The sequence below is a fragment of the Staurois parvus genome, unplaced genomic scaffold, assembly GCF_062004578.1.
Source record: "Staurois parvus isolate SC_StPar_1 unplaced genomic scaffold, SC_StPar_1.0 ptg000151l, whole genome shotgun sequence".
Taxonomy (NCBI): Eukaryota; Metazoa; Chordata; class Amphibia; order Anura; family Ranidae; genus Staurois; species Staurois parvus.
Genome location: NW_028317947.1, coordinates 8,116,981 through 8,144,523, shown reverse-complemented (window position 1 = coordinate 8,144,523; position 27,543 = coordinate 8,116,981). Strand labels below are relative to the sequence as shown.

At 42.3% G+C, this 27,543-nt stretch overlaps 1 protein-coding gene across 2 annotated transcripts in view; it reads right to left on the bottom strand.

The window, feature by feature from the left end:
* The window catches only part of WIPF2 (WAS/WASL interacting protein family member 2), a 49,430-nt gene continuing 21,887 nt past the window's right edge, over window positions 1–27,543 (bottom strand). Inside the window, exons 2-9 of one of the 2 annotated variants that reach the window (XM_089674387.1) lie at window positions 26,360–26,393; window positions 22,527–22,664; window positions 21,244–21,376; window positions 19,479–19,607; window positions 16,765–17,385; window positions 13,600–13,812; window positions 7,959–8,060; window positions 1–4,798 (exon numbers count right to left, since the gene is read on the bottom strand). In XM_089674387.1, coding sequence (XP_089530513.1) covers window positions 4,758–4,798; window positions 7,959–8,060; window positions 13,600–13,812; window positions 16,765–17,385; window positions 19,479–19,607; window positions 21,244–21,376; window positions 22,527–22,589 — 1,302 coding nt within the window. In that variant the 5' untranslated portion in view covers window positions 22,590–22,664; window positions 26,360–26,393 and the 3' untranslated portion in view covers window positions 1–4,757. The remainder of the gene's footprint in view (window positions 4,799–7,958; window positions 8,061–13,599; window positions 13,813–16,764; window positions 17,386–19,478; window positions 19,608–21,243; window positions 21,377–22,526; window positions 22,665–26,359; window positions 26,394–27,543) is intronic. The other variant, XM_089674388.1, reaches the window with a different exon arrangement.

Below are 27,543 nucleotides of genomic sequence, written 5' to 3'. Positions count from 1 at the left end.
TTATTTTATATATAGATATATTTATATTTTAGTATTTTCAACCATTTCTCATAGTCCTATTTTACAACATACAAAATAGACATCAGTATCTATAAGTCTGGATTATTTCAGAGTAAAATATACATTAGAAAATAATAGTACCAAATTTTCCCCCCTTTTCTCTTGTTGGATAAAGAAGCAGTGCATTGTGGGCCGGTCTGCAGTTACCATATAGTAGTGCATCATGAGGAACATATGCGGACCACTCTAGGCTTCACAGCAGTGGTTTGTGCATACCAGCCTGTGCTCTGCAGAATCATGCTTTGCTTCCCTCACCAGGTAAAAGGGTTGAGTAGTGTATAAGGAAGGGGGCCCAATTAACACCTTAATAGCGCATAGACTTGGCTCTTTGGGATACACGCTACAGACCAATCCTTCCACATTGTGCACAGTATACAAGATCAGTTATTCTTAACAAAAGCCTATTCGTTTAAAAAAACAAACAAACAAAAAAAAAACAAAAAAAAAACAAAATCACAGCTTTCATTACAGAACAGACGTGCCCCATCTTTGATTTGCTTTTTTTAAAGCATGGTCCCTACCTTTTGATGATTTTAGTAAACTGAACTCAAGACTTATTTTGTTCCATTGTGATTGGACAAGATTTTAATGGAAAACACTGAGGCTGGATTCACACTTTTGTGAGTCTCTGCAGTGCGTTACGTTGCACATTAACATGGGTTGCATTAGTGAAGCCAATTCATTATTAATGGGCTGTCAAAGCACCATCAAAAGATGTATATGACCCTTTTTAGCAAAAAAAAAAAAAGAAAAAGCGCAGCGCAATGCAAAGGCACTGCAGTGTACCGCACTCTACAGTACAATGCGTTAGAATGGCATTCACAATGAACAACACACAAGTGTGAATGGACCCTCAGACTTTGATCCATGGAGGCTGATCTACAGTAACCTATGAACTACTAAGCAATGATCCCATGGCAGCAAGTAGACCAGGGGTGGGCAAACTGTGGCCCTCCAGCTGTTGTGGAACTACAAGTCCCATCATGCCTCTGCAAGTCATGATGTAACTGTCAGCTTTTCAATGCCTCATGGGACATGTAGTTCCATGACAGCTGGAGGGCTGCAGTTGCCCACCCCTGAAGTAGACACAAGTTCTGCTGCGTACAATAGACAATTCAAGCATATCAAAATAGGAAATTGTCAATCTCTGTTTATGCTTTAAATGGTGTCTGTCAGAAAGCAAAAGGCCCATCTCCCAAACCATTCTCCAATTCAGGGGGGGTATTAGACTCACAATGTGCACTAAACGGTTTCAAACGTCAATGCAGGTTAAAAGGGAACAGCCTCTATAAGGCCCCTTTCACATGGGTGGACTCCGCCAGTGGATTATCTGTCCGTTGATCACTGCTGAGCAGGCAGATGACAGGTCCTTTCCTCTATGGGCAGTCGGATGTAAATGGACTGCCTGTCCGTTTACATTTGACTGTCATCTGATCTGCTAGATGGACGGGGAACGGATCCCTCGTTTGTCTGTTTTTAGAGGATCGGCTACAGGCAGGTGTAAATGGACACGTCTGTTTACATCTGCCATTTCATAGAGAGCAATGGATGGTCCAATCGGGTACGCCTGAAAAATGGACAGGAGGACCCCATCAGTCTGCCTGTGTGAATGGGGCCTAAGGCTTCACACAGCTGTAAACATTTTACTGATATTATTACATGAGTTTTCTAGGAGAAAAGTTGCTGCGTAACAATCAGTAAAATACTTGTGTATAGATACATTTAACGTAAAGACGCATATTTGTACATAACTTGTTTTTATGATAATTATTTTCCCCTTTGTTTAGGCTTAATTTACACCTGTACAAATACATTTATATGTGTAAATCTAGATTTTTGGATTCTGTGTTACGGATCTAAAAGCAGATCATGTTTACACACCTGTGTGAATGAAAACAATGTAGCTGTGTTCAGATCTGTAATTAACCTCTTCGCGCCAGCGCCTCCAGGCCCTTTAAGTTTCAGAAGCCAGGAGATGGGCGGGGTTTTAGGGTCATGTGACCACCATGATTCACTGTCACATGATCAGAAAAGGTGCCGATCGAAAGGGGAGATCAGGACCTTTTCGTGAGTCACGGACATGTGTGCTGGGAGCGCGCACTCTTAGTAAATATGTATTTTCTAATTGCACGCAAATATGCGTCCGCTCGGCGTCAAGGCCCAGATGCCGAGAGGCCTCATATTTGCGTGCGCTCGGCGTCAAGGGGTTGAAAAACACTTGTATATGCGTATTTTTATGGCCATGTCAATGAAGCCTAAGGTACTTTTCTGTATTAAACAGGCAAGTACACAAAGCATTAGTGTATACATTAGAAAACATTTGTTGCAGCAGAAGTGTCAGTTTAGAACCAGACCGTGGCATCCAGAGCTCTTAGCTACAGTGCTGCAGCATCAATCTCATGACTCCTGCCCACCCTTATTGTGCAGTAGGATATGGGGAGGTCTGATCTATGACATACCTCCCTGTATTCCAGAAGGTGGACTGGACTGAGGAGAACTGACACAAAGCACAGCAACCAATGGCTCCAGCTGCCACAGGGTTGAATGGGTTTGCTGCACAAGAGAAATTATTATTTAGTTGGCCTGCTTTAAGGAAAACGGTCATGAAAGAAACATGAAAGTTCCTTATGAAAATGCAAGCTGCCTGGTTGTCATGCCATCTCCTCTTGCTTTGATATAATGGGCCACTGACCCAGCACAAGCATGAAGAAAATTGACACTTTTTTTTTAATTTTACATCATTGCACGACTGTTCAAGGTGAGTGTATCTCACAAAAGGCAGGCGGGTCAGTATAACTGCCAAGCAACTAAGATTTTCAGCAATGGCAGTCTCCTCATTTCTTTCATGACAGTTTAATTTGCAAGTACTTCATAACTGGTGAAGCTGTTCTTTAATTCGCTACTCCAGATGTCCAATTCAGCTTAGAAGCTATGAAATGGCTGCTTCCATCAGAAATGTATCCGGAGATACAGATTTTGCTTTATGACCTTTATAGAAAGTATGTCTCAGACAAAAGGGCAAAAAATTGTATTAAAAAAATTAGCATCATTCACCCAGGCACCTCTACAAGACAAAATTCCTAGACAGTTACATGTCAAAATCCTGAGAATCGACAGCTTTGTGCTACTATTTTCTTTACGTACTTCTCCTCACTCAACTAAAGTAAACAGGGTGACATATGTGTAGCAATGCAGAGACCCGCATTACCTGCTAGATGGGGCTGTAGGCTATCCCAAGAACCTGGCCTATGGGCTGCAAGTGTTTAAAATGTGCCCCCACTATAAGGCAAATGAATTCCTGCAAATCAAAGCAGCAGTGGGGGTGTTGGCAGTCATGAACATGCTGCAGCCTATAGTGTTGTCGACGTCTCTATACATGAATAATAAAACATGCTGCAACAGAAAATGACAGCTAATAACCGTTGAAAGTCAATTCAGAGCATTGCCGCACTGTGCCATCTACATTATGAAACATCTACGAGCACCAGCATGGCTCTTTAATAACAAGATCATCTAATCAACCTAAAAAGTGTCCAGACAGGGGACTGGCAGCCGCAGAGCATTCCTGATGCCTAGGGCTGGTAAACAGTTACCTGTAAAATCATTATTGGCTAAAGTGATAAAGTAGGTCACGGTCATGTAGTGATTATAGTAGTAACAAGGGACCATGAACAGATATCGACAAGACACACAAGAGGTTTAAAATGGAGCTCTGATTTAAAATGGGCTGGAGAACCAAGATATGGCAAAAAGTATTAAAGAATTCGAATATGGTCATCAAACAAGACCAAAAGAAAAAAAAAAAAAAAAAAAAAAAAAAAAGGTGACGCGGACAAGAGATCCAGTGACCTTGGAAAGAGAACACCGCTTATGAAAAAAACCCTCTTCATCTGCATAGAAAGTCATAAGAATTACCATCCAGAAAGTTTGTTCCCATCACCTTATTACACACAAACAACCCGCACTAATATCATGCCACAATTCAGAGAGTCGTTAAAATCTGGCACTTTTGTCCTCTTTTCTTGCCTCTTCTCCAGCCACCCTACATGACGGTTTATTGTTATTTGCTGCAACGTGGACGATACAGTCTCCCAGCTGCCCAGTGGCAACCATTCTAAACGCACATCCTCAGTCCAAGCTCCACTGTCTTATCCAGAAAGAGCCTGCACATGGATCTGCCCAGTGTCTTTGGGTAACAGTCAGAAAGTGCTTTGTGGTGAGGCTGAGGCCTGGGACAGAATACATAGATCTATCTGCCCTGGCCATTTGTCCTCTCTGTAGTGTATTCCTCTGTGTATATTCTTTGCGCTTTCATAGTTCCTATATTGTGAAGCCCACTTCTTATGGACATAAAAAATTCCGTTTGTCATGGCATTTGGAAAATGGAGGATCCATTAATTCTGATGTGGATAAAGACGGAAAGCAGTGCTTGATGCAGTCGCAAGTTCCCTGGTTTACACTCAGGAGCTGAGACCATACAATACCCCCCTTCCCGTGCAAGAAGCGAAGGCGGCTGTGCCCGAGGCAAGGATGTGGAATGCATAGACAGGCAGCGGGGAGGGAGATGAAGATTCCCAGTTCTGTTTTGTTCACAAATGTTTTCATGCGAGAGTGACCCCTCTCTGTAAGGTGTGAGGAGGCAGGTGAGGAGAATGGGCTGGGGTAAACAGTCCAGGCAGCAGACTGGCGACATGGTCTCACCTCGGGATGGGAGGCAGGGGAGGAGCACCACGGGTTGCTGAAAGGCAAAATTAGGATTGTTAAAATTTGCATAAAAAAAAAAAAAAAAATGTATTAGGACACAGGCTACCTGCTGAGTGTCTTACTTTCATGAGGACATTTATTTATACAACTAACATTGTACAAATATTTATAATTGGCCTTATGCTTCCTATAGTAAAAAGTCTAAAGCTGCAATAATGCAGGCCAGTGTTCACCAGCTCAGACATTCTACACTCGCTGTGCCCAACACAACTTTAGCCATGTACATAGGAGAGAAAACCGTGTCAGAGTATCCTTTTCCTAGACAGTATTAGCAGTTAGGCTTGGTTCACATCTGTGCGGGTGGTGATGCTGCGGATCCGCACAAAAATCCGTGCAGCCGAACCACCCACACAGTGATATGCGGACCCGTGGGCAGGTGCCATTCGTTCTAAGGGAACGCCGCCCGCACTGGAAAACGCAGCAGTACTGGGTTACCGAGATTCCTGTGCGGGCTGCGTTTTCAGAATTCCCGGGAATTCTTCCCTGCGTGTCATGGGGCACAGGAGTCCATTCAAATGAATGGGCTCTAGTGCCTGTGCAAAGCGTGGCCCGCATGGCCTCATATATGTGAACCAGGGCTCAGGGCCCATTCAGATTGCTTTGTAGTTTTGCTGCATGTGTGTTATGTGTTGCAGTAAGACATCCAAATTCACTATAAATGAGCTGCAGCAAAACCGTTTTAATAAACCTGCAGCATATATGTGAACTGGGGCTAACGGAGTTTACCAGTCACCTGAAGCAGCTATGCAATATAAAAGTAGAGCTGTCATCACAGGCACAAAGTCATTAGTGCAAGCTAGGTACCACACGGTCCCAATCTGTATTACCAATTTAATACACTGCTACAGGGCCCACCATGAAGCCCATGGTAAGCAAATCTAGAAGTCCCCCCACCAAAACCGCATCCTACACTGGGAACGATTTCCAGAGCACAAAGTGCTAAAGTCCACATTTTCTGCCTCATTTCTGAAGATTTACTGGTAGTGATGAGAAACCAGGAAAATTACCGTATTTTTCGCTCCATAAGACGCACTCCCCCCCCGTTCCTTGGTCCAGCGATGTCCTCATCACCTCATCAACTTTAGTGTGGGCACCCGGCTGTGACAGCTTGTGGCTTCACAGCTGGGTGCCCACTGTGCCTGTGCAAGAAGCGCTGCGCTTTGTGAATGGCCCCGTAGTCTTCTGGGACCTGTCACATGTCCCAGAAGACTACAGGGAGAAAGAAGATCACAGCGGACGTGGGAGCAGGTACCTGTCAAATTACTCCCCAAAGGTCCACAGTCTCTGGCCATCTCCTGTAGTACGTCCGCAGTCTCTGGCCATCTCCTGTAGTACGTCCGCAGTCTCTGGCCATCTCCTGTAGTACGTCCGCAGTCTCTGGCCATCTCCTGTAGTACGTCCGCAGTCTCTGGCCATCCGCTGTAGTACCTCCGCAGTCTCTGGTAATCCACTGTAGTAAAACTGCAGGCTCTGGTCATCTGCTGTAGTACGTCTGCAGTCTCTGGTCATCTCCTGTACTGTGTCTGCAGTCTCTGGTCATCTCCTGTAGTATGTCCACAGTCTCTGGTCATCTGCTGTAGTACGTCTGCAGTCTCTGGTCATTTCCTGTACTATGTCTGCAGTCCATTGGTTCAGAATATTTTTTTTCTTGTTTTACTCCTCTAAAACCTAGGTGCGTCTTATGTAGCGAAAAATACGGTACTTCATTTTTGGTGGTTCTGAACATATGCTAATAGATTTGTCTAATCAGTCAAGCATCATTCATGCATAACTAAAGAATGCCGAATTCCTAAACTCTATGACTTCACATATCCAAAAGATCTGTATATGCAAATACCCAGTAAATAAAGAGATGAATCATTACTTTTGGTTTGATCGTACATGTTCCCATGCACGCCTATCAACAAGACAATAAAAAGCTAGCCACACACATTAAAATTTTATTTGTACAATATCTGTACAATCTACTTACAATTCTCAACAATTATGCAATGTGAAGCCCTAACCACACAACCCACTGAATTTATGTCCAGCTGGTTAAGTACAAGCAAGGATACTGTATAAACAAGTTATAATAGGTGTGGAGCACTTGACACAGATGTAAGATGACAGCAAGACAAGGTTTTTGATAGTCCAGGTAAAGTTTAGAAGTACCACGGCTCTAAAGCAATGCCACTGTGTTTGAAGGAGTTCAAAAGAACCCCTCCATGAGGGCTACCAATGTTATGGACAAAAATGCAGTGGATTTCACTTCTCATTATTCCTACATGACACTTGAGGGTGAAATGTTTACCTTATAGAATTATACTACTGAATACATTGCAGTCATCCTATGTGACTATAAATGGAAACGCTGATGTAAAAGAGGGCAATAAAAACACATTTTGAAACAAATTACATTTGTTACAGATCAGCTTTCTTTAAAAACTAGAAACCTAACAGCACTCATTGCTTCCAGTGGGAAATATACACACACTTGTATCTGGGCAAGTGAAGACACATAGAAAAAATGTGTGACATCACATATTACAACAGATATGTGAGTTAACAGGAGATTCCGGTCCTCCAGATTAAACAGTGTTGCTCCTTAGGAAGGCAAATCAAAAACCCTGATAACGACCAATGCCAGTTATGCCGTATAGAATAAAACACACTCCTGATGAAGCATGGCACCCAAGCTAATTCATGCACTGCCATAATCTTATTCTTTACTGATGATCACCATGAACATACATAGTTGTGGGAAATTTATACAGTCCATTGTACACTGTAAATACCTGTAGCAAAGCCCCTTCCATAAGAAGCATAGTGGGCATTATACAGGCTATAAAAAGACAATACTCTCACAACATAAAAAGCCTAAACTAAAAAAATTAACAGGTCAGTCCACCCATAACTGGCATTTTGGTATTGGCTAGATGCTGACTGCAATATGCTAAATGAGGTTCCACCCTTGACTGAAGTAAGACTTTTGTCAGTCCAAAATAAATAAATAAATAATTGAATGAAGTGCAGCAGCTTGGAACTACTTGTCAGATGTCAGCAATTCAGGGCCAGGAAAATGAAATATGCAACTCCCTGCTTCGGGTGATGTGGCATAAGCTTTCTTTCAGTCAGAATAACCATTTTCTCACCTCTGATTGTTTTACTAGGGTAGATTTTCTGGAAGGGTCTATAGTCCTCTGGAGCAGGAAATTCATCCACTGAATGGAAGGAGTATTTTGACTCAAAGTCATCTGAAATACATAATTAAAAGTTATTGTGGCAGCTATCAAAGTCACTCATTACCAATTGTTAGGGTATTCTAATGCCTAGGTGAGGAGGAGAGTTCTCTAGGTACTAAGTAATAGGGTCCTTAACCACGTCAATACCGGGCACTTTTACCCCCTTCCTGCCCAGGCCAATTTTCAGCTTTCACTTTGAATGATAATTGCACGGTCATGCAACATTGTAGCCATATGACATTTTTATAATTTTTTTCCACACAAATAGAGCTTTCTTTTGGTGGTATAAATAAAATAAAAAAACACCTGAAACTTTTGAAAAAAAAAAAAAACCCTGCACTTTTCTTAGTTTCTGTTATAAAATTTTGCAAATAACATTTATTCATAAATTTACGTCAAAATGTATTCTGCTACATTTCCTTGGTGAAAATAATAATAAAATTTGTATTTTTTTTTCAAATGTTCCTATTATTTTTTTTAATTAAATTTTTTTTAATTTTTACCATTTTATTTTTCAGCACACTGTGACCAAAGCAATACAATGTTACCATAGTAACATTGAACTACTCTGGGCAAGTGATCAGGATTTTTTTTTTTTTTAACACATTATGATTGCTAATACCAATGTATTTCATTGACATTTGCAATCATTGTTACTGAATGAAACTGATTCAGTCGTCTGTTGTGATCAGCTGTGATTGGGCAAAGCGGATTACATGATACAGATGTGCTGTGATTGGCCCTGTCTGTATCATGTGACTGCCTTGACCAGTCACAGCTAACAACATAATTGTATACAATGGATGGCATGACAGGAAGCCATCCATTGTATACAATGGACATGTGATCTGCTGTGATTGGTCACAGCGGTCATATGACACTGGCAACAGGCCGATGTAGTGATATGTCATCGGCTGTGTCCCCTGACAGATTGTGCTGCTGAGCGGCCCCGCGGGCGGCTCATTTTGATAGGATGTCATATGACGCCCAGTCGCAATGAGCAGTGTCCCGTCCAGCCGTCAATCTGCTATAGGCCAGGCGGGAAGGTGTTAAGCATCCAGGACTGGACATCTGTCAACAACTGCAGATATCAGCTGGGTGTGCGAGTACATGCAAACAGCAATGGCTCCTCTCAGCACAACTAATTCTTGCCACTGGAATCCACGGTATGTACAAAACTGCCCATGTGGAACTGGCCATCGTGCACAACACAAGAAAGGCCATGACAAACTAAGATCTATTATTATTATACAGGATTTATATAGCGCCAACAGTTTGCGCAGCGCTTTACAATATAACGGGAGACAATACAGCAACAATACAGTTCAATATAAGAGGGATAGGAGGGCCCTGCTCCTTGGAGCTTACAATCTAGGAGGGAAGGGCTAGTGGTACAAAAGGTAACTGTGGGGGATGGAGTGGTTGGAAGAGTAGAAGATTCCAGTATTAGCTGAGGGCAGGATAGGCTTCCTGAAGAGATAGGTTTTCAGAGATCGCCTAAAAGAGGAGGAAAGAGTACGGTTTGGGCGATATTTGGAGACAAGAATGGTGATGTAATTTGGGGCAGAGTTATAAATGGCTATAAACGTTAATGTTAGTGTTTTGAATTTTATCTGTTGGGCAATGGGAAGCCAGTGGAGGGATTGGCAGAGAGGGGTGGGAGATACAGAGCGGTTAGTAAGGTGGATGAGTCTGGCAGCAGCATTCATGACAGACTGAAGAGGGGATAGCCTGCGATTCGGTAGGCCAACGAGGAGGGAGTTACAATAGTCAAGGCGGGATATAACAAGGGAGTGAATAAGTTTCTTAGTGGTTTCCAAGGTTAGGAACGGGCGTATCTTGGAGATGTTGCGGAGGTGAAGTCTACAAGATTTGGATAGTGGATTGGATTTGGGGCTGAAAGGACAGATGGGAGTCTAGGATTTCACCTAGTACCCTGGCATGACGGGAGGGAATGATGATTGTGTAATTGATCTTGATGGAGAAGTCAGGAGAGGGGGCACGGACTGGGGGCAATACTAAGAACTCAGTTTTGGAAAGACTGAGTTTGAGGAAGTGGAGTGACATACATGCCGATATGTCACTTAGTAGGTTAGTAATGCGAGAGGAGACTGAAGGGATGAGGTGAGGGGTAGAAAGATAGATTTGTGTGTCATCAGCATAGAGATGGTACTTAAAGCCATGGGAGTTTATCAAGTGACCAAGGGAGGAGGTGTAGATGGAGAAGAGAAGGGGTCTAAGGACAGAACCTTGAGGGACCCCTACAGAAAGAGGGAGTGAAGAGGAGGAGGTAGCATTATAGGTAACACTTAAGGAGCGCTGCGATAGGTAGGAGGAGAACCAGGAGAGAGCAGAGTCTCTGAGGCCAAGAGAGTGGAGTTTGAGGAGGAGGAGGGGCTGGCCAACCGTATTAAAAGCTGCAGAGAGGTCGAGTAGTAAGAGTAAAGTAAATACACACACTTCTTCAATAAGGCTTAAAATGAGGAGTTAAAGCAGCATTCCAGTTGAATAAAAGAAAAAATCAAGAGCTACAAAAACTATCTGCTGGCTTTTAAAATACAGACACTTACCTGTCCCTCAGTCCAACGATGTCCTCACCATGGCTGGTTTCACAGGCAATCTTCTCTCCCCGGCATCTTCAGTGTGGGCACCCAGCTGTGACAGCTTGCGGCTTAACAGCCGGGTGCCCACTGTGCATGCACGTGTAGTGCTGCACTTTCTAAATGATCGTAGCAGAAGTAGGAGTGGGTAGCTGTCAAATTTGGGTACCCGCTCCCCAAAGGTGCCAATCCTTAATGGGGAGCAGGGGATAAAAGCTTAACTTCTCCTTTTGGGTGGAGCTCAGCTTTAAATGCACTTATCCATAAGTACCAATAAAAGGCTGTTGTGCACAGAGCTTAAAAAAATGCTGCTCTTACATGTGTTTGGCGGGTTTTTTTTTCCAGCCTGTAAAAGCACCTCTATGTAAGCCTGTGTGTCAATGCTCACATTTACAGGCATATTAGAAAAGAGACGTTTACATACAAAAGGACAAACACACACAGTGTTCAGGAGAGGAGCTGAAGAGCAAAAAAAAACTGCTAGATACATCTAGAATTATTGCATTCCAATGTCCAGCATAAATTAACGTTCTGGCCAATGGAATCAATTAAAGCTCAAACGCTTGACATGCCTAAACGTGTGTGCAATATGTGGCTTTTACAAGGTTTTTTAAGCAGCTGTCTCCTGCCAGAAGTTCTAGCATTCAGAGAAGCTAAACAGACGCCCTGTATGCATTAGGCCTAAGGCTTAATCTGTTGTCGATATGACTCCTAAGAAGTGAAATACCACTTACTGCTATGTTAACTACATTCCTCCTAATGTATAAACCAAGCAGATTCAGAAATGGGGGTTTATAACAATCATTGCTTCAAATGTTTACCTGCTGCAAAAAGCCCTTTCATATTTATACAGATTCCTTAATGGTTATTTATAATACAAATTAATGTTTAGGTATTTACACGTTTTTTTCTGGGACAGGAAGAGGTGGTAAATTTCTCCAATAGGAAAACAGACAAAAACAAAAGCAAGTTTTAGCAGAATGGGGAAGAGTTAAAACTTCTGGCACTTTGCATTGCTGTCCTGCTGACAAACCCTATTTCCTAGTATCACAAGGACAGGAAGTGTCCTGTGCTGCAACACAAAATGTCATGAGACATGAGAGAAATTTTGACTTATGTCTTTTTTCTATAGTATAACTGATGCATTGTACCACAGGAAAACACGAGGCATGCTTCAAAGTTACACTAAAAAAGCAAGGTTTGCTTAAAAGTATTAAACTTAGAAAAAAAAAACGCTGCTAGGCAGGGTTTTAAAGCAGAACAGACCCAACTGGTCTCCTTAAATTGCAGCACCTGTTCTGTGGCAATGTGACGCCTGAGCACATGGGCAGAAGTGATGTCATTGTGGCCATTCAAGCAGGAGAAAAGAGCAAACAAAGAAGGAAAACTGGGAGAAGATGGAAGCACCCTTGCGCTGAGAGCACAGCTCTTCCTTTGACAGATATGTCTGTCATAATGGGATAGTATTTGGTGCATATTATGGTATAAAGATGCAGGGGGCCCAAATAAAAAAAATAAAATAAATTAATGCGTTTACGATTGCTTTAATAAATTAGGGCCCCTTCCCCTAGAACAAAAAAAAAAAAATCCTTTAAGCGGGGCATGCTGTGTGTTCTAAATTCTGTGATACGACACTCCAGCACAAAGCAAGAGACTCAGCAGACCCCAAGATCTCGCCAAAAGAATGGTGACTGTGCAGTGAGCAAGCTTAGCAAAATGAAAGTTTAAAGATTTTTTTTTTCTTAAGCCCTGATTCACACTGATGCGGTGCGGAATTTGCAGCGGTTTCAGTGCGAATTCTGCACTGCATCAGAATCGCCCCCAGTTCTTGCGAACCACTGCGGGTGTGTATGTTAAGTTAACAACACCCTGAAAGCGGTCCGTAAAACGCGGTGCGATGTGCAGAATTGGATCGCATAGGTGTGAATACCTATGCGATCTGATTCTAGTGCAGACCCAAAAAAGTGTCCTGCACATTTTTGGTGCTGGTACGGTGCGATTAGAGCCGGGTACGGTGCGATTAGAGCCATACAAACTGTATGGCTCCAATCGCACTGCACACAAAATCACGTGATTTGCACAGGAATGCGATGCGGTTCCTGTGTGAATCACATGCGGTATAGCGCACCGCACGTGTGAACCCAGGCTTAACCTGAGTGAAGTTCCACTTTAAATAGATTTCCCTCACAGTTTTTTTTTTTTTAAATAACGAGGTCCTTGCTTGTTAGTACTAAAACACACCTTGCACTAATTACTTGCGATTACAATTCATATATTTAAGCACTATGCAAGGCTGAAATTTTTAGTGGCATAGTTGCATACATTTTCATGAGTCACAATTCTTATCAATAGCTGGCTCAAATGATAAAATACAGATGTAGCTCTTAAGAAAATGTATGAGCTCTAACGCTAGGTTCACATATGTTCGGGTGGTGCCGCTGTGGATCCGCACACAAATCCGTGCAGCCACACCACCCGCACAGAGAAATGCAGACCCTTGGGCCACCCACACTGGAAACCGCAATCGTACTGGGAACCGAGGTTCCCGTGCAGGCTGCGTTTTCAGAAGAAGTGCAGGGACGACTTCTCTACGTGTCACGGGAGTCCATTCAAATGAATGGGCTCTCGTGTCCGCGCAAAGCGCAGCCCACATGGCCACATATATGTGAACCAGGGCTCAGGGCCCATTCAGATTGCTTCGTAGTTTTGCTGCATGTGTTATTATGCGTTGCAGTAAGACATTCAAATTCACTATAAATGAGCTGCAGCAAAACAGTTTTACTAGACCTGCAGCTTTTTTGACAAGGCCGCACACCACAATGCCGAGAAAGCCCAGAACTGTGTGTTATGGTTGGTGGCCAGGTGCACCGTGATGCCACTGAATCTCATTTAATTGTGTGTGTTAATGTACACTGTGATAATACCATGCACAAAGTAAACAACACACTTACCAGCAAATGACCTGCCAACAGATATTGAGTCACGGTGTCCATTCCTCACAGGAGGAGGCGGTGGAGGAGGTGCAGATGGTGTTCGAGAGGGAGGTGGGGGAGGCTTGACTCGATTCTGAGTGACTTCGCTTCCACCATGCATTCTATAGGGAGGAGGAGGAGGGGGAGGATCACGACCACCATTTCGAACTACAGGTGGCGGCGGAGGAGGAGCTGCAAAATAATTTTTAAGATTTAAGTTGATCTTTCAGTAACACTGTCATTCAGATTTGCTATAATAGCCAGCAATACCATTTAATATTAAAAAAAATCCATGATTGCAATTAAGCTTCAGCTAGGTAACTGTGACTAAAGGAAACATCTTGGAAGAATGAGGTTATCAGTCAGAAGGCGAGAGACTACAGCTGCATGAGGCTGATCTCTGCAAAACCAAAATGTGTACAAATTTTGTGGCAGCAACACAAAGAGCACCGTGATTCACATGACAGACATTCATGATCCAGGAGGTAGTTGATGCTCCTGAATGATGCCTGAGCAAACATAACAGCCTTCTGAAGAGAAGGAAGATTAAGACACTGACTATGGAAGTACTTTGACAAGTTGTATCTGAATGAGGTCTTGTATAGTTGGGCTACAGCTGGTACAAAAGCAGTGTGTACAGACAGCTTTTAGGCTTTGTTCACATGTGCGGCTAGGGGAGCACTATAACCTGGCGGATTTGCCGTAGCTTTACCTCCCCCATGAACATGAGCATGCAGCCACTTGGGGCTGTACACGTCGCAGCCATGGCAGAAACTATACAGAATATTGCATTCAGCAGGCACTACTATGCAATCAATGCAAATCAATGGAGCCGCGCTGCAACTGCATGACATGCACGCAACTGCGGTACAGTAGTGTAGCATTTACAGGGTTTATTAAGGCAATGAGGAGGTGACATAATGCCTCCTTACTCATTGTAATGCACACGCTAGGTATGATTTAGGGATATTAAACACAGATCGTAATAGAAGGCCTGGCTATTACTTAAGCCTAGGTTCATGGGTGCGGTAAATCCCATATGATCTGTACTGGAACCGCACTGCATTCCTGTACAAATCACATGCGATTTGTGTGTGGTGCGATTGGAGCCATACATTTTGTATGGCTCTATTCGTCACGGCACCAAAAACGTGCAGGACCCTTTTTTGGTCTGCACTAGAATCAGATTGCATGGGTATTCACACCTATGCGATCCGATTCTGCACATCGCACCGCTTTTTGCGGACCGATGTCGGGGTGTTAACTTAACATACACACCCACTTCGGTTCCTATGAACAAGGTGCAATTGTGATGCGGTGCTGAATTCACACTGAAAACGCTGCAAATTCCGCACAGCATCAGTGTGAACCAGGGCTAAAAGAAGCCGTTGGTTGAATCCAGCAGTCTTTCACCAGGTTTCAAGCTGTAAGAAAGATCCCCAAAAGTCTGCTAGAAACTTGTTAAAAGTGACAGTCAGCATTTATATCTGTGTTTAATATCCACAAACTGTGGCTAATGAGTGCTTTAAAAAGCTGCTAGAACAGAAAAGTTTCTGAGCCCATGTTGTACACACTGCTCTTAGACAAGCCTGTATGCTCAAGGCAATATATACCCATGCATATACATTTGATGATCGGTCCCATTTAAGTAGGTAAAGGAACCGCAGGAAATTAAATGCTTGTAAATGATCCCCAAGCCCAGGTCATAACACTGCAACAAACACCAAATAACTTTTACAAGAGAGACTAAATAGCAAGAAAATCTGTATTAATAGAGGGTTGGTTGCAATATCCAATTTAAAGGATAAGTTCACCTTTGGGAACAGGTTACATGTTCCACCCGTTTTCAGGGTGGAACATGTAACATGTCCTCAATGTTGCAACTGCTCCCCAACCTGCCACCTCCAGTGACAGCGAGCCAGGGATCTTCTCTGAGCTCTTTGTCACAAGTATGAAAAAAAAAAAAAGCCTTGGGCAGCTGTCAGCTTGTTGTTCTCAATTAACTACCAGGGCGCTGATGAGTGCTCTAGGTAGCTCATTAAGCTTCCTGTCAATGTGTAACTGCCTGCCCATGCGCGGTACGAGCAGACCACTTACATAGACAGTCTGGAGGAGTGCTGCAAAAAGATGTGCATTTAATTTAGTTTTTTTTTTTTTTTTTACAAAGGTGAACTTATCCTTTAAAAGTACACATTCTGATTACTGTAATATTAATGGAACACAATATGATCAAACGTTAACCTCCTTACTGCATTATATTTTCAATACTGAATTACAAACAAATTTTAGGGCCAGTTCACACTGGATGGAGTCCAGTGCGTTTTTTTTTTCTGAATCAAAAATGATTGCACAGTGTTTTCCAATGGCCCTAGTTCTCACCAGTGCAGTCAGTTCCAGGTGCAGGGAAAAAAAAAAAAAAAAAAAAAAAAAGGACATGCTGCATTTTTTCTGCACATAACTGTTCTGGAACATAGACTACTGCAACGGAACGGCGAGTGGTGTGAACTATAAGCAAATACGCATCCGGAATGCATTTTTGTAGTGTGAACTGGTCCTCAGTTGTACATCAGGCACATAGTTAAAATCTCTGAACAGCTTCCTTTGTGTTTTCATCCCACACACTTGCAATGACAGAGAGGTACATTGTACAACATTACTTAGAAGCAATGCCTGCATATTTAATAGGAAAATATGGCCATCATCATTCTTTACCGAATTTCAAACTAAATACAGATATAGGATTTTTAAATTCTTAAAGAGAACTAGCATTCAAAAGTGGAAAAAAAATAAATAAAAAGCAAATAGGTAGGCTTTTAATTACAGAAGGCTGTCTCTTCTGAAATAAATGTTTGTCTACTGATTCCTCGAGCCGTGCAGGACATGGGTGCCATGATGAAATAATCCATGTGCACATGCTAATCAAGATAATGAGAGATGCCAAACCTCGGGGAAGACCCAGAGAAGAGATCAGTGGCACAGAAGTGGGATATACTAGACGGTGCCACACTCCAGGGGTTGCTATAGGAGCCAAGTGTGACATAATGTACAAATAATTCTGTGCGTACTTGCACACCACGGCAAGAGCCTACTCACCATGATGGGGACTTTAGTTCCATGTTAACACAAACTTCTGAAAATTCTTACCTGGTCCTCTCCCTGGAGGATCCCTATTTGGAGGTGGTGGCCTGTTACCACCTGGAGAAAGGTTGGCTGAAGGAGGAGGTGGGGGAGCCAAATTTCGCACTGGAGGAGCCTGTTTTCGATGAAGCGAGTTATGCCTCTGTGGTAGTTCTGGTGCCTGGTCATTTATTGGACTGGGCGGTCCATTGACAGAAGCAGGCGGCTGCCTATAAGGTGGTGGAGGAGGCTGTCCCTGGGAAGAAGGAGCTCGCATATTGACAGGAGAGGGTGGGGGCTTTACTGGAGGCGCAGCAGGGGCTCGATGTCCTGGGGTTGGCGGTAAAGGCTTGTCCCTATTGTATGGTTTGGCGTCTTGTGGAGGAGGAGGAGCAGGTCCTGTTTGTCGGCGACCTGGAGGAGGTGGTGGAGGAGCAGAAGAACTGTGCTTCATGCCAGGACTGCTCGTACTAGGGGGTCGCGTGAGGTCAGGCAGGGACGGTCTATGTGCACGGCCAACGTCTGGTGGCGAGGATCGATTGCTGCCACTGTCGGAGTCATCTTGCGGTCTACCTCCAGAGACTGGGGGGCGAGGAGCAGCTGATCGTGCTGTGGAACCCTGAAGAGGAGACCGACCAGATGGACCTTCTGAAAAGAAATAAAGAAATTGAGCACCTGCCTGAAAGGGTGCATTAAACAGAGACCGCCAGCTGTATTAAAAGAAACCTATCTTGAGAAGTTACTTAAAGTGGAAAGAAAAGCTACAAATAGGTTTGCTTATAAACACCGCTTTCCCCCTCCTACCTATGCTTTATGGTGCGGGTTAACCCCCCCCCCCCCCCAAAAAAAAAAAAACCTTTAAAGCTAAAATATATAAAATTCTTGTTTTCAGATTCAAGTACACCATCATTCAAATTTAGTATGGGAACTTTAAAACACTGATTCAGACAGAAATGCTGGTTGTCACTTTAAAGTGGAGCTCCACTCAGGAGGGGAAGTTACACTTCAAGGACTGGTTCCCCCGCTCCCCGTTAAGGTTTGGCACGTTTGGAGAGAAGGTACCCGAAATTGACAGGTACCCGATGTTACTTCCGCTGCGATCACCTAAGCAATCGGAAGTTGTCCTCCCACCCCATAGTCTTCTGGGAAAAGTGACAGGTCTCAGAAGACTACAGGACCATTCACAAAGCACAGCACTACTTGCACACACTGAAGATGCCAGGGTGGCCGGTGAAACTAGCTGTGAGGGGGGACTCCGCAGAATCAAGGGGCAGGTAAGTGGCTGTTTTTTTTAAAAGTCAGCAGCTACAGTTTTTGTAGCTGCTGACTTTTTTTTTTTTCCCTGGAACTCAACTTTAAAGAAGATGCAAATGAGCCTCAGTAAGCATGAGCACCACTTAAAGCTTTTTAAAAGCCTTTTAGCAGTGATAGTCAGCACTTCCATCAATATCAAATCTCCCAGCACTTGACAATGGGTCTCAATTCAGGGAGCTGAAATGTCACCTGCCAGCATACAATGCTCAAACGTTATCACTTCTTCCTTTTCCCTGCAGCAGCCTCTCCATGACAAAGGGGGGCTGGAGCTTCTGCATCACAAAACCGCACTGGAGAGGATTGAAAAAAAGGTATTTACACACATCTCCCAGCTTTGGAAGCTTTAATATTAATGGAAGTGTTGACTATCACTGATTAACCGATATACACACCAACAATAAGATTTTACTAAGAAACAAAGATAAATTGTACATTTTATTATAATCAGAACAATATTTTGGAAGACAAGAAAAGGCCATTCAAAACAGTATTTGCATTACTACCATGTTTACTGAATGGTTCCAATACTTTGAGCCACTGACGTGGAAGAACTATGTGAACCAGGTGTTCTGACTTTGCCCCGACTTCTCTGGCTTAGAGGGTTTTTTACCTTCGTGCATAGAATGCATGAAGGTAAAAAGCCTTGAGCCTTTGCAACCACTTTATGCACAGCAGCCCCATTACTTACCTGAGCGCCATCTCAATCCAGCGATGTCCACGAGATCCTCGGGTGTCTTGGGTCTCTCCTTCCTAAATTGGCTGAGACAGCAGCAGGAGCCTATGGTCCCCACTACGGTCAATCACAGCCAGAGAGCCAATGAGGAGAGAGCAGGGGGGCAGGGTCTAGCCACGGCTGTGTGTAAATGGACACACAGAGCAGTGGCTTGGGAGCCCCCATAGCAAGCTGCTTGCTGTGGGGGCACTTGGCAGGAGGGAGGGATCAGGAGTGCCAGCAGGGGACCTGAGAAGATGATCAAGGCTCCTCTGTGCAAAACCACTGCACACAGCAGGTAAAGTATGATAGGTTTGTTATTAAAAAAAAAAAAAAATCTGCCTTTACAATCACTTTAATGATTGTTCAAATCAGTGACTCAACATACCATGGTCAGAGTCACTGGAACACATTTAGAGAAGCTTAACAATGGCCACCTCCTTAGTCCTCTCAGGACAAAATCTGTTTTTAAATTCTGTTTAAAAATTATTTATCAGTGACTTTCAAATTTTTGCATAAATGTGTCAAATTCATTCTGATCCCCTTTGGTAGGGGCTAACCACCAACTATACAAGCTACAGACCAGGAAGCTTTTAAAAATGACAGCAGCAATGCTTCTGTATGTAGTTTTCCTCTGATTAAGTATTAATTTAGCCTTTTTACAGCCATTTATTTAAACTTGCAGCAGACCTATTACAAAAAAAAAGCTTCCTACCAGGACTATCCTTGGCTCCTACTGGCCGAAGTTTAGGTACTCCCCCTTGGAAGAGGCCTCCTTTGGGCTGCATCGCTCCACCAGGTGTGGGTCCAAAACCAGAACCCCCTCCTCCTGCACCTTTAGGTTCTGCAAAATGAAATAAAGTTAGTTATGTGCTACTACAACTAAGGAAACACCATAAAAAACAAACATTCATCACTCTGAGAATCTTGAATATAAAAAACATGAAGCGTTGTCTCCAAATATCAGCTCCCCAGACATCTATGGAGAAATGCACGTCTGAGGGACTGGATGCAGCTCCTAGAGGCAGGATTTTCAAACAGATGAGGAGTCCAGAATTAGAAGTTGGTGTTATTTACAGTCTACATTCACCTCCTTTTTTTTCAACAAGCCTATAAAGACTGCATGCATATAAACAGCATTGAATTCAGTAGACTACCACCAACTATATGCATGTTGGACCTGAAGAGGTAGCTGTACTTAAAGTGGAGTTCCACTTAAAAAAAATAAATAAATAAATAAAAGTCAGCAGCTACAAAAACTGTAGCTGCTGACTTTTAAAATACAGTCACTTACCTGTCCCTCAGTCCAGCGGTATCTTCACCACCGCTGGTTTCATCGGCCATCTTCTCTCCCTGGCGCCGGCATCTTCAGTGTTGGCACCCGGCTGTGACAGCTTGCGGCTTCACAGCTGGGTGCCCATCACGCATGCACGAGAAGCGCTGCGCTTTGTGAATGGCCCCGTAGTCTTCTGGGACCTGTCACATGTCCCAGTAGACTACAGGGAGGGAAGGGGGGGAGGACAACTTCCGCTTCCAATCACCTAGGCCACAGTTGTCAATCTGGCGGTCCTCCAGCTATTGCCAAACTAAAAGTCCCATGAGACATTGCAAGATTGACAGTTAAAAGCATGACTCCCAAGGGCAGAGGCATAATGGGACTTGTAGTTTCACAACAGCTGGAGGGCCTCCAGTTTGACACCCTTGGCCTAGGCAATTGCAGCGGAAGTGTACCTGTCAAAATTTGCTTACCCGCTCCCCAAAAGGTGCAAATCCTTAATGGGGAGCGAAGGACAAAGGCTTAAAGCAGAACATCCCCTTTATGGGTGCAGCTCCGCTGTAAGGCCAGGATTTCCATTTCAGAATACTAGACAGAGCACCAAAAATTGAAAAACAGTCATCTCCTTAGTCACCATATAAAATATGTGTTTCCCATTGATAGATTAAAAACACCCTTATAATCCTGACCCTTCTTTGTAGAAGCGACCATGGAGACTTCCTCTATAGTGGGAAAAGTGAGTTCAGAGTCCAATGGAGAGCCATGCACAGATAAAAGTGGGACTATGTAAAAATAGTGGGGCAGAAGTGGACCACTTGAAATCTACCACAAGGGGATTGCTTTTTTTCCTTTTAAATCATAAAAACTTTCAAACCCAGTAAAAATAAAAACAAAATATAAATGTTATAGAAAACCTTCAAAACAGAATATATATATATACATATTGTATACACACACACACACACGTGTGTATAATGAGTGTAGATTAATGAGAAAAAGAAAAACATGTATAAAGAAAAACATGTATTTACACTGTAGTACACACACAAACTCACGCCTTGCATGTAGAAACTTGTCCCATAAAAAGGTTTACAGTACAGCTTATCATACAATTTTAAACAAAGTCAGTTCTCTCATCAATATTTATACAGATGGACTTGGTCACTTAATGTCCCACTGTCAACACTTCCTGGGTCACACATACTTTCTATTACAGGGGCACTTCTATCGCTGACCGCAGTGGTCTTCTTCAGCTTTGCTCCTTTACAGATGTCATTGAGAAGAGCCCCTCGTCCCCGCTGCTCATCACGATTCAGTTTAGGAGGCTCAGTATTAGCCTAGGGACAGAAAATCAGTACAACGTGAAATAATCAGAGGTGTAAGACCGTTCTCTAAGCAGCAATGAGAAGAAAAAAAAACAAAAAAACAAAACACTAGCTGGTTTATGAATACTGGAAATGTGTGTGCTGCCCAGAACAACCAGACAGACTTAATAATCCCAGCACAAGTTTAAACTAGAAGGTAGAATATGGCTGCTTGCTCTAAAGCATTTATGAGTCTTTGAACTTTTTTCTATTTATTTTTCTGCTATTTACTGAAGAACATAATTCAAGTTCAGCAAACTAATTGTGAGAACTACTAGTTCCAGCATGACATAACCACCCAAAAACGAATTTTATCTATACTTGATTTATACTTTTTCATGCACTCACGCGTGTGATATCATGACCAGGCAGGAAGCAAGGTGTGGAAATAAAGAAATTGACTGACACTGGAGGAGAGCCAAGTACTTATCTGCAGAAGGCAACACCTCCTGATAAATCATGCCTCACTTTCTGTACATAATGTGACCGGAGTAACTATACCAGTAATTCATCCCCTGATTAACGCATCACAAAGACAGCAGATGTATGAGCATAAGGCCCCATACACAAGATAAGAATATCGGATGAACGATCGTCCATTTTTTTTTTTTTTGCATGCTAGTCTCATATCAAAAGTGAAGAGGTTACTAAAGTTAGGAAAATTCTTGTAGGACAGAATAAAAATTCAAGTGATGTAATGTGTAATATTTGTGTTGTATTTTTGGATGAAAATTTTACTGATTAAATGAAAATTGTACGAGTAAAATTTTTGTGCTGGTGCCTTTGAATAATTTCAGATGAAAGCTGTGTACTAACGATCGGATTATTGTACAATCACTTCCAAAGTGGTACTTTTTGTACAATTTTCTGATCGTGTGTACTAGGCTCCTGCAGTCAGGGTACAATACAACTCAGCCAGCATCTTCCATTTGCTGATAGGAAGAAATATTTCCCCAGTAGTGACACAGGCAGACAGTCAGGGGATTTAACTCTCTCCTGATCAATTTAAAATGAAATGCAAATGTTTTAGATGGAGTTGGGCTTTAAGGCCATTTACATTAAACCAGACATATTTACATACAAATTGTAAAAAGACTATAGATTACCTTTAAAATAACCTTACCTGTGAAAACGTTGGGGGAGGGGGAGGCCCCGGAGGAGGTGGCGGAGGAGGAGGGATGGGCATTTTTCTGCTGATAAAAGCTTCCCCCTCTAAGCTCCCAGAACCAGCCCCTACAAAGGGGTGGGAACCACTTAATTCCTGTATCAAGAAAAAAAAAAAAGAAAAAAAAAGTATTGTTAATTCCTGTATCTCAAACTAAGCTACCACACATTTATTTATTTCAGGTACTTATATAGTGCTGTAGATTTACACAGTGCTTTGTATATTGTACATTCACATCAGTCCCTAACCCTCAAGGGGTGTACAGTCTAAGCTCCCTAACTCACATTGATTACATATACAATGGGGATCGAAAGTTTGGGCACCCCAGCTAAAAATTTGTATTAATGTGCATAAAGAAGCCAAGGAAAGATGGAAAAATCTCCAAAAGGCATCAAATTACAGATTAGACATTCTTATAATATGTCAACAAAAGTTAGATTTTATTTCCATCATTTACACTTTCAAAATAACAGAAAACAAAACAATGGCGTCTGCAAAAGTTTGGGCACCCTGCAGAATTTATAGCATGCACTGCCCCCTTTGCAAAGCTGAGACCTGCCAGTGTCATGGATTGTTCTCAATCATCGTCTGGGAAGACCAGGTGATGTCAATCTCAAAGGTTTTAAATGCCCAGACTCATCTGACCTTGCCCCAACAATCAGCACCATGGGTTCTTCTAAGCAGTTGTCTAGAAAACTGAAACTGAAAATAGTTGACGCTCACAAAGCTGGAGAAGTCTATAAGAAGATAGCAAAGCGTTTTCAGATGTCAATATCCTCTGTTCGGAATGTAATTAAGAAATGGCAGTCATCAGGAACAGTGGAAGTTAAAGCAAGATCTGGAAGACCAAGAAAAATATCAGACAGAACAGCTCGCAGGATTGTGAGAAAAACAATTCAAAACCCACGTTTGACTGCACGATCCTTCCAGAAAGATCTGTCAGACACTGGAGTTGTGGTACACTATTCCACTATAAAGAGATACTTGTACAAATATGGTCTTCATGGAAGAGTCATCAGAAGAAAACCTCTTCTCTGTCCTCACCACAAAAATCATCGTTTGAACTTTGCAAATGAACATATAGACAAGCCTGATGCATTTTGGAAACAAGTTCTGTGGACCGATGAGGTTAAAATTGAACTTTTTGGCCGGAATGAGCAAAGGTACATTTGGAGGAGAAGGGGCACAGAATTGAATGAAAAGAACCTCTGTCCAACTGTTAAGCATGGGGTTGGATCAATCATGCTTTGGGGTTGTGTTGCAGCCAGTGGCACAGGGAACATCTCACGAGTAGAAGGAAAAATGGATTCAATAAAATTTCAGCAAATTTTGGATGGTAACTTGATGCCATCTGTGAAAAAGCTGAAGTTAAAGAGAGGATGGCTTCTACAAATGGATAATGATCCTAAACACACCTTGAAATCCACGGGGGATTACATCAAGAGGCGTAAACTGAAGGTTTTGCCATGGCCTTCACAATCTCATGACCTCAACATAATTGAAAATCTATGGATAGACCTTAAAAGAGCCATGCGTGACAGACAGCCCAGAAATCTCAAAGAACTGGAAGACTTTTGTAAGGAAGAATGGGCAAAGATACCTCAAACAAGAATTGAAAGACTGTTGGCTGGCTACAAAAAGCGTTTACAAGCTGTGATACTTGCCAAAGGGGGCAGTACAAGATATTAACTCTGCAGGGTGCCCAAACTTTTGCAGACACCATTTTTTTGTTTTCTGTTATTTTGAAAGTGTAAATGATGGAAATAAAATCTAACTTTTGTTGACATATTATAAGAATGTCTAATCTGTAATTTGATGCCCTTTGGAGATTTTTCCATCTTTCCTTGGCTTCTTTATGCACATTAATACAAATTTTTAGCTGGGGTGCCCAAACTTTCGTTCCCCACTGTACATACTAGGGCCAATTTAGACAGGATCCAATTCACCTACCAGCATGTCTTTGGAGTGTGGGAGGAAACCGGAGTACCCGGAGGAAACCCACGCAGGCACAGGGAGAACATGCAAACTCCAGGCAGGTGGTGTCGTGGTTGGGATTCGAACCAACGACCCTAGTACAGCCAGGTGGAAGTGCTAACCATTTAGCCACTGTGCAACACATGATCTTATAACTAACACACACACACACACACACACACACACACACACAGAAAACTATCCACTGCAACATACCAGCAAAGATGAAAATTGCGGGATAGGGGGTTCTCTGCCAAAAACATACGAAAAAAAAATAAGCTGTGCTCCAAAACCGGTCTGATCTCTAACCTATCAGACAGCAAAACGGTCACAGGCAAAAACTAAGACCTGCACAGAGATCCTAAAGCAAAAGAGAAGGTTTTGCTACTAGCTGTAAACAGATAAAATGACGCAACAGTGACACTACTATATTCATCTAATTGGCCGCAAATGGTCCATCACAGTCCATAATAATCAGTGTAGAAAATATCCAAGGGGTAACCTCTTCAGAAAACACTAAGGCCAATTCACAGCAGTGCGTTTTAGAGTAGCTGTAAATCACAGATCAATGAAAGGACATCTGAAAAAACAATTTCCAATGTGTCCTAGTCACACCATAATGTTGCGTTGCACAAAAATGCAACATGTCGGTCAATGGACCTCAGCACGCCTTAAAACACGACTAAAATGGATGGAAATGTACATGCATTTTAGCGCAAGTCAGTGTGAATGTGACCTAGGGCTACAGGAGAACTATCATAGTAACATATGGCTTCCCAGGTATAAAGTATTCCTGTGTCTTAAAGTGGGTATAAAGGCAATACCTCAATGCACTACCTGCACAAAGGTAAAAAAAATGTCCCAATACTTGTATCACCCCCTCATCTACCTATATACTTACTGAGTCCCATCCTGAAGCCGCGCTTGTCTCTGTTCTCCTCACAGGACACAGAGGCAGCAATGGGGGCCAATGGCTTTTGCTGCTGTCAAAATCCTGTGAGGAGGGAGTGGGGGGCAGGGTCAAGCTGCGCTGTGTGTGCCTTTGGACGCACACAGCAGGGCTTGGGAGTGCACCTGCACATATACCACTATAGAGAGCGGCTTCCTATGGTGGCACATGCAGAAGAGGCAGAGCGGAGAGAATTAGTGGAGGACCCCAGAAGAGGAGGTTCAGGGCCACTCTGTGCAATACTATTGGTATGTTTATTATTTTAGCGAGAAAAAAAAAAAAAAAAATGTAAAGAATAGGTAAACCCAACATTTCCTATTCCTGATATGTGCCTGCTGTACCATGTACTTGCATGAAAAAGTATCCTGTTCTTTTTTTATTTGCTTCCTTTGTGTGAAATCCCTGGTGTTCCTGCGAGCCCATCCGCTTTCCAATTAAAAACTGACCACACTAGGTATGAGGGCACAGCGTGATGATCAGACTTGTGCGACGACCCCGTCCCCTACCCCTGGATAGTCATTCACTGGGAAGATCAGCATACTACTGTTTCTTCTCCCCCCTCTCTGAGAATAGAGAGTATATGATCACACACTCACATTTATTATATATATATATATATATATATATATATATATATATATATATATATATATATATATATACACATATACACACACATAGCCTTTCATTTCTATTTTTAACTGAATGGGTTGTTATTCTTTTTTTGCAATAAAGGACAGAACATTTGACATCTGTCAAATCAGATTAGTATAGGTCAAATGTTTTAAAATAAAAGAATATAAACAAGTGGAAGGGATATGAGCAAATAAAGTGATAAATTACAAAATGGGCAAATTATAAGCCTCACCTTAAATACACAGCCACAAGATCTGGATCATGGCCTGAAAGCAGAGAACAAATGTTAGAACCAGACAGCGACAGGCTGAAATATGGCAGTCACTCATATACAATTCAGCATGGAATAAAATAGGTGCATTTGTATACAACCTGACAAAAAACAGTTGGGATAAGCACTGAATAAAAAATAAATCACTAATGTACTGAAATAAATTATTTTCCTAGTACTGCCAATCTATAGATTGGCAGTACTAGGAAAAAATTACTAGTTTCTTTCTAGTGTCCCCATTGGAAAACTTCCCCCTATTCTGGGGACAACCCAAGATTTGGGATTTTCTTTTACTTTCACTTTTGATAATACTGGTAAACTGGACAAATAAAGAGAGAGTGTGAATCTCCCTACCCAGGGCACAGTCAGCAATTCCTCTTCATGATATTCAAAACTAGAAAAAAAGTTTTGCCTTTACACTTTAACCACTTCAAAAGCAGGCACTTCCATCCCTTTCCTGCCCAGGCCAATTTTCAGCTTTCAGCACGGTCACACTTTGAATGACAATTGCGCGGTCATGCAACACTGTGCCAAAACTAAATTTTTTTATTTATTTTCACACAAATAGCGCTTTCCTTTGGTAGTATTCAATTACACTGGGTTTTTAGTTTTTTATAAATAAAACTAAAAGTCCGAATTTAAAAAAAAACAAAAAAAAAAAAACACATTTTTCTTCGTTGCGGTTAAAATTTTGCAAATAAATAATCTTTAGGCCTAACTGTATTCTGCTACATTTCTTTGGTGAAAATAACCCAAGTCAGTGTATATTATTTAGTCTTTAGGAAATTTATGGAGTCCAAAAACTATACATATATCTGAAAATCAATCAATCCTAATGTACTGACGGCCTGTCTCATTTCTTGAGGCCCAAAAAAGCCAGGACAGTACAAATCGCCCAAATGAGCACTTTTTGGAAAGCAGACATTCCAAGATATTCAGTAAGAGGCATGGCGAGTTTTTTGAAGTTGTAATTTTGTCACAATTTTCTGGAAAAAATAAAGAAAAACAGTTTTTTGTTTTTTTACATATTGTCACCAGTGCAGTAGAGTATCATCATATAACTGGTGGTGGTGGTGATCAGGGACACTGATGATAGTATGTTTTATAAAAAAATAAAAAGTTTCAATTGTTTTAAAATGTTCTTT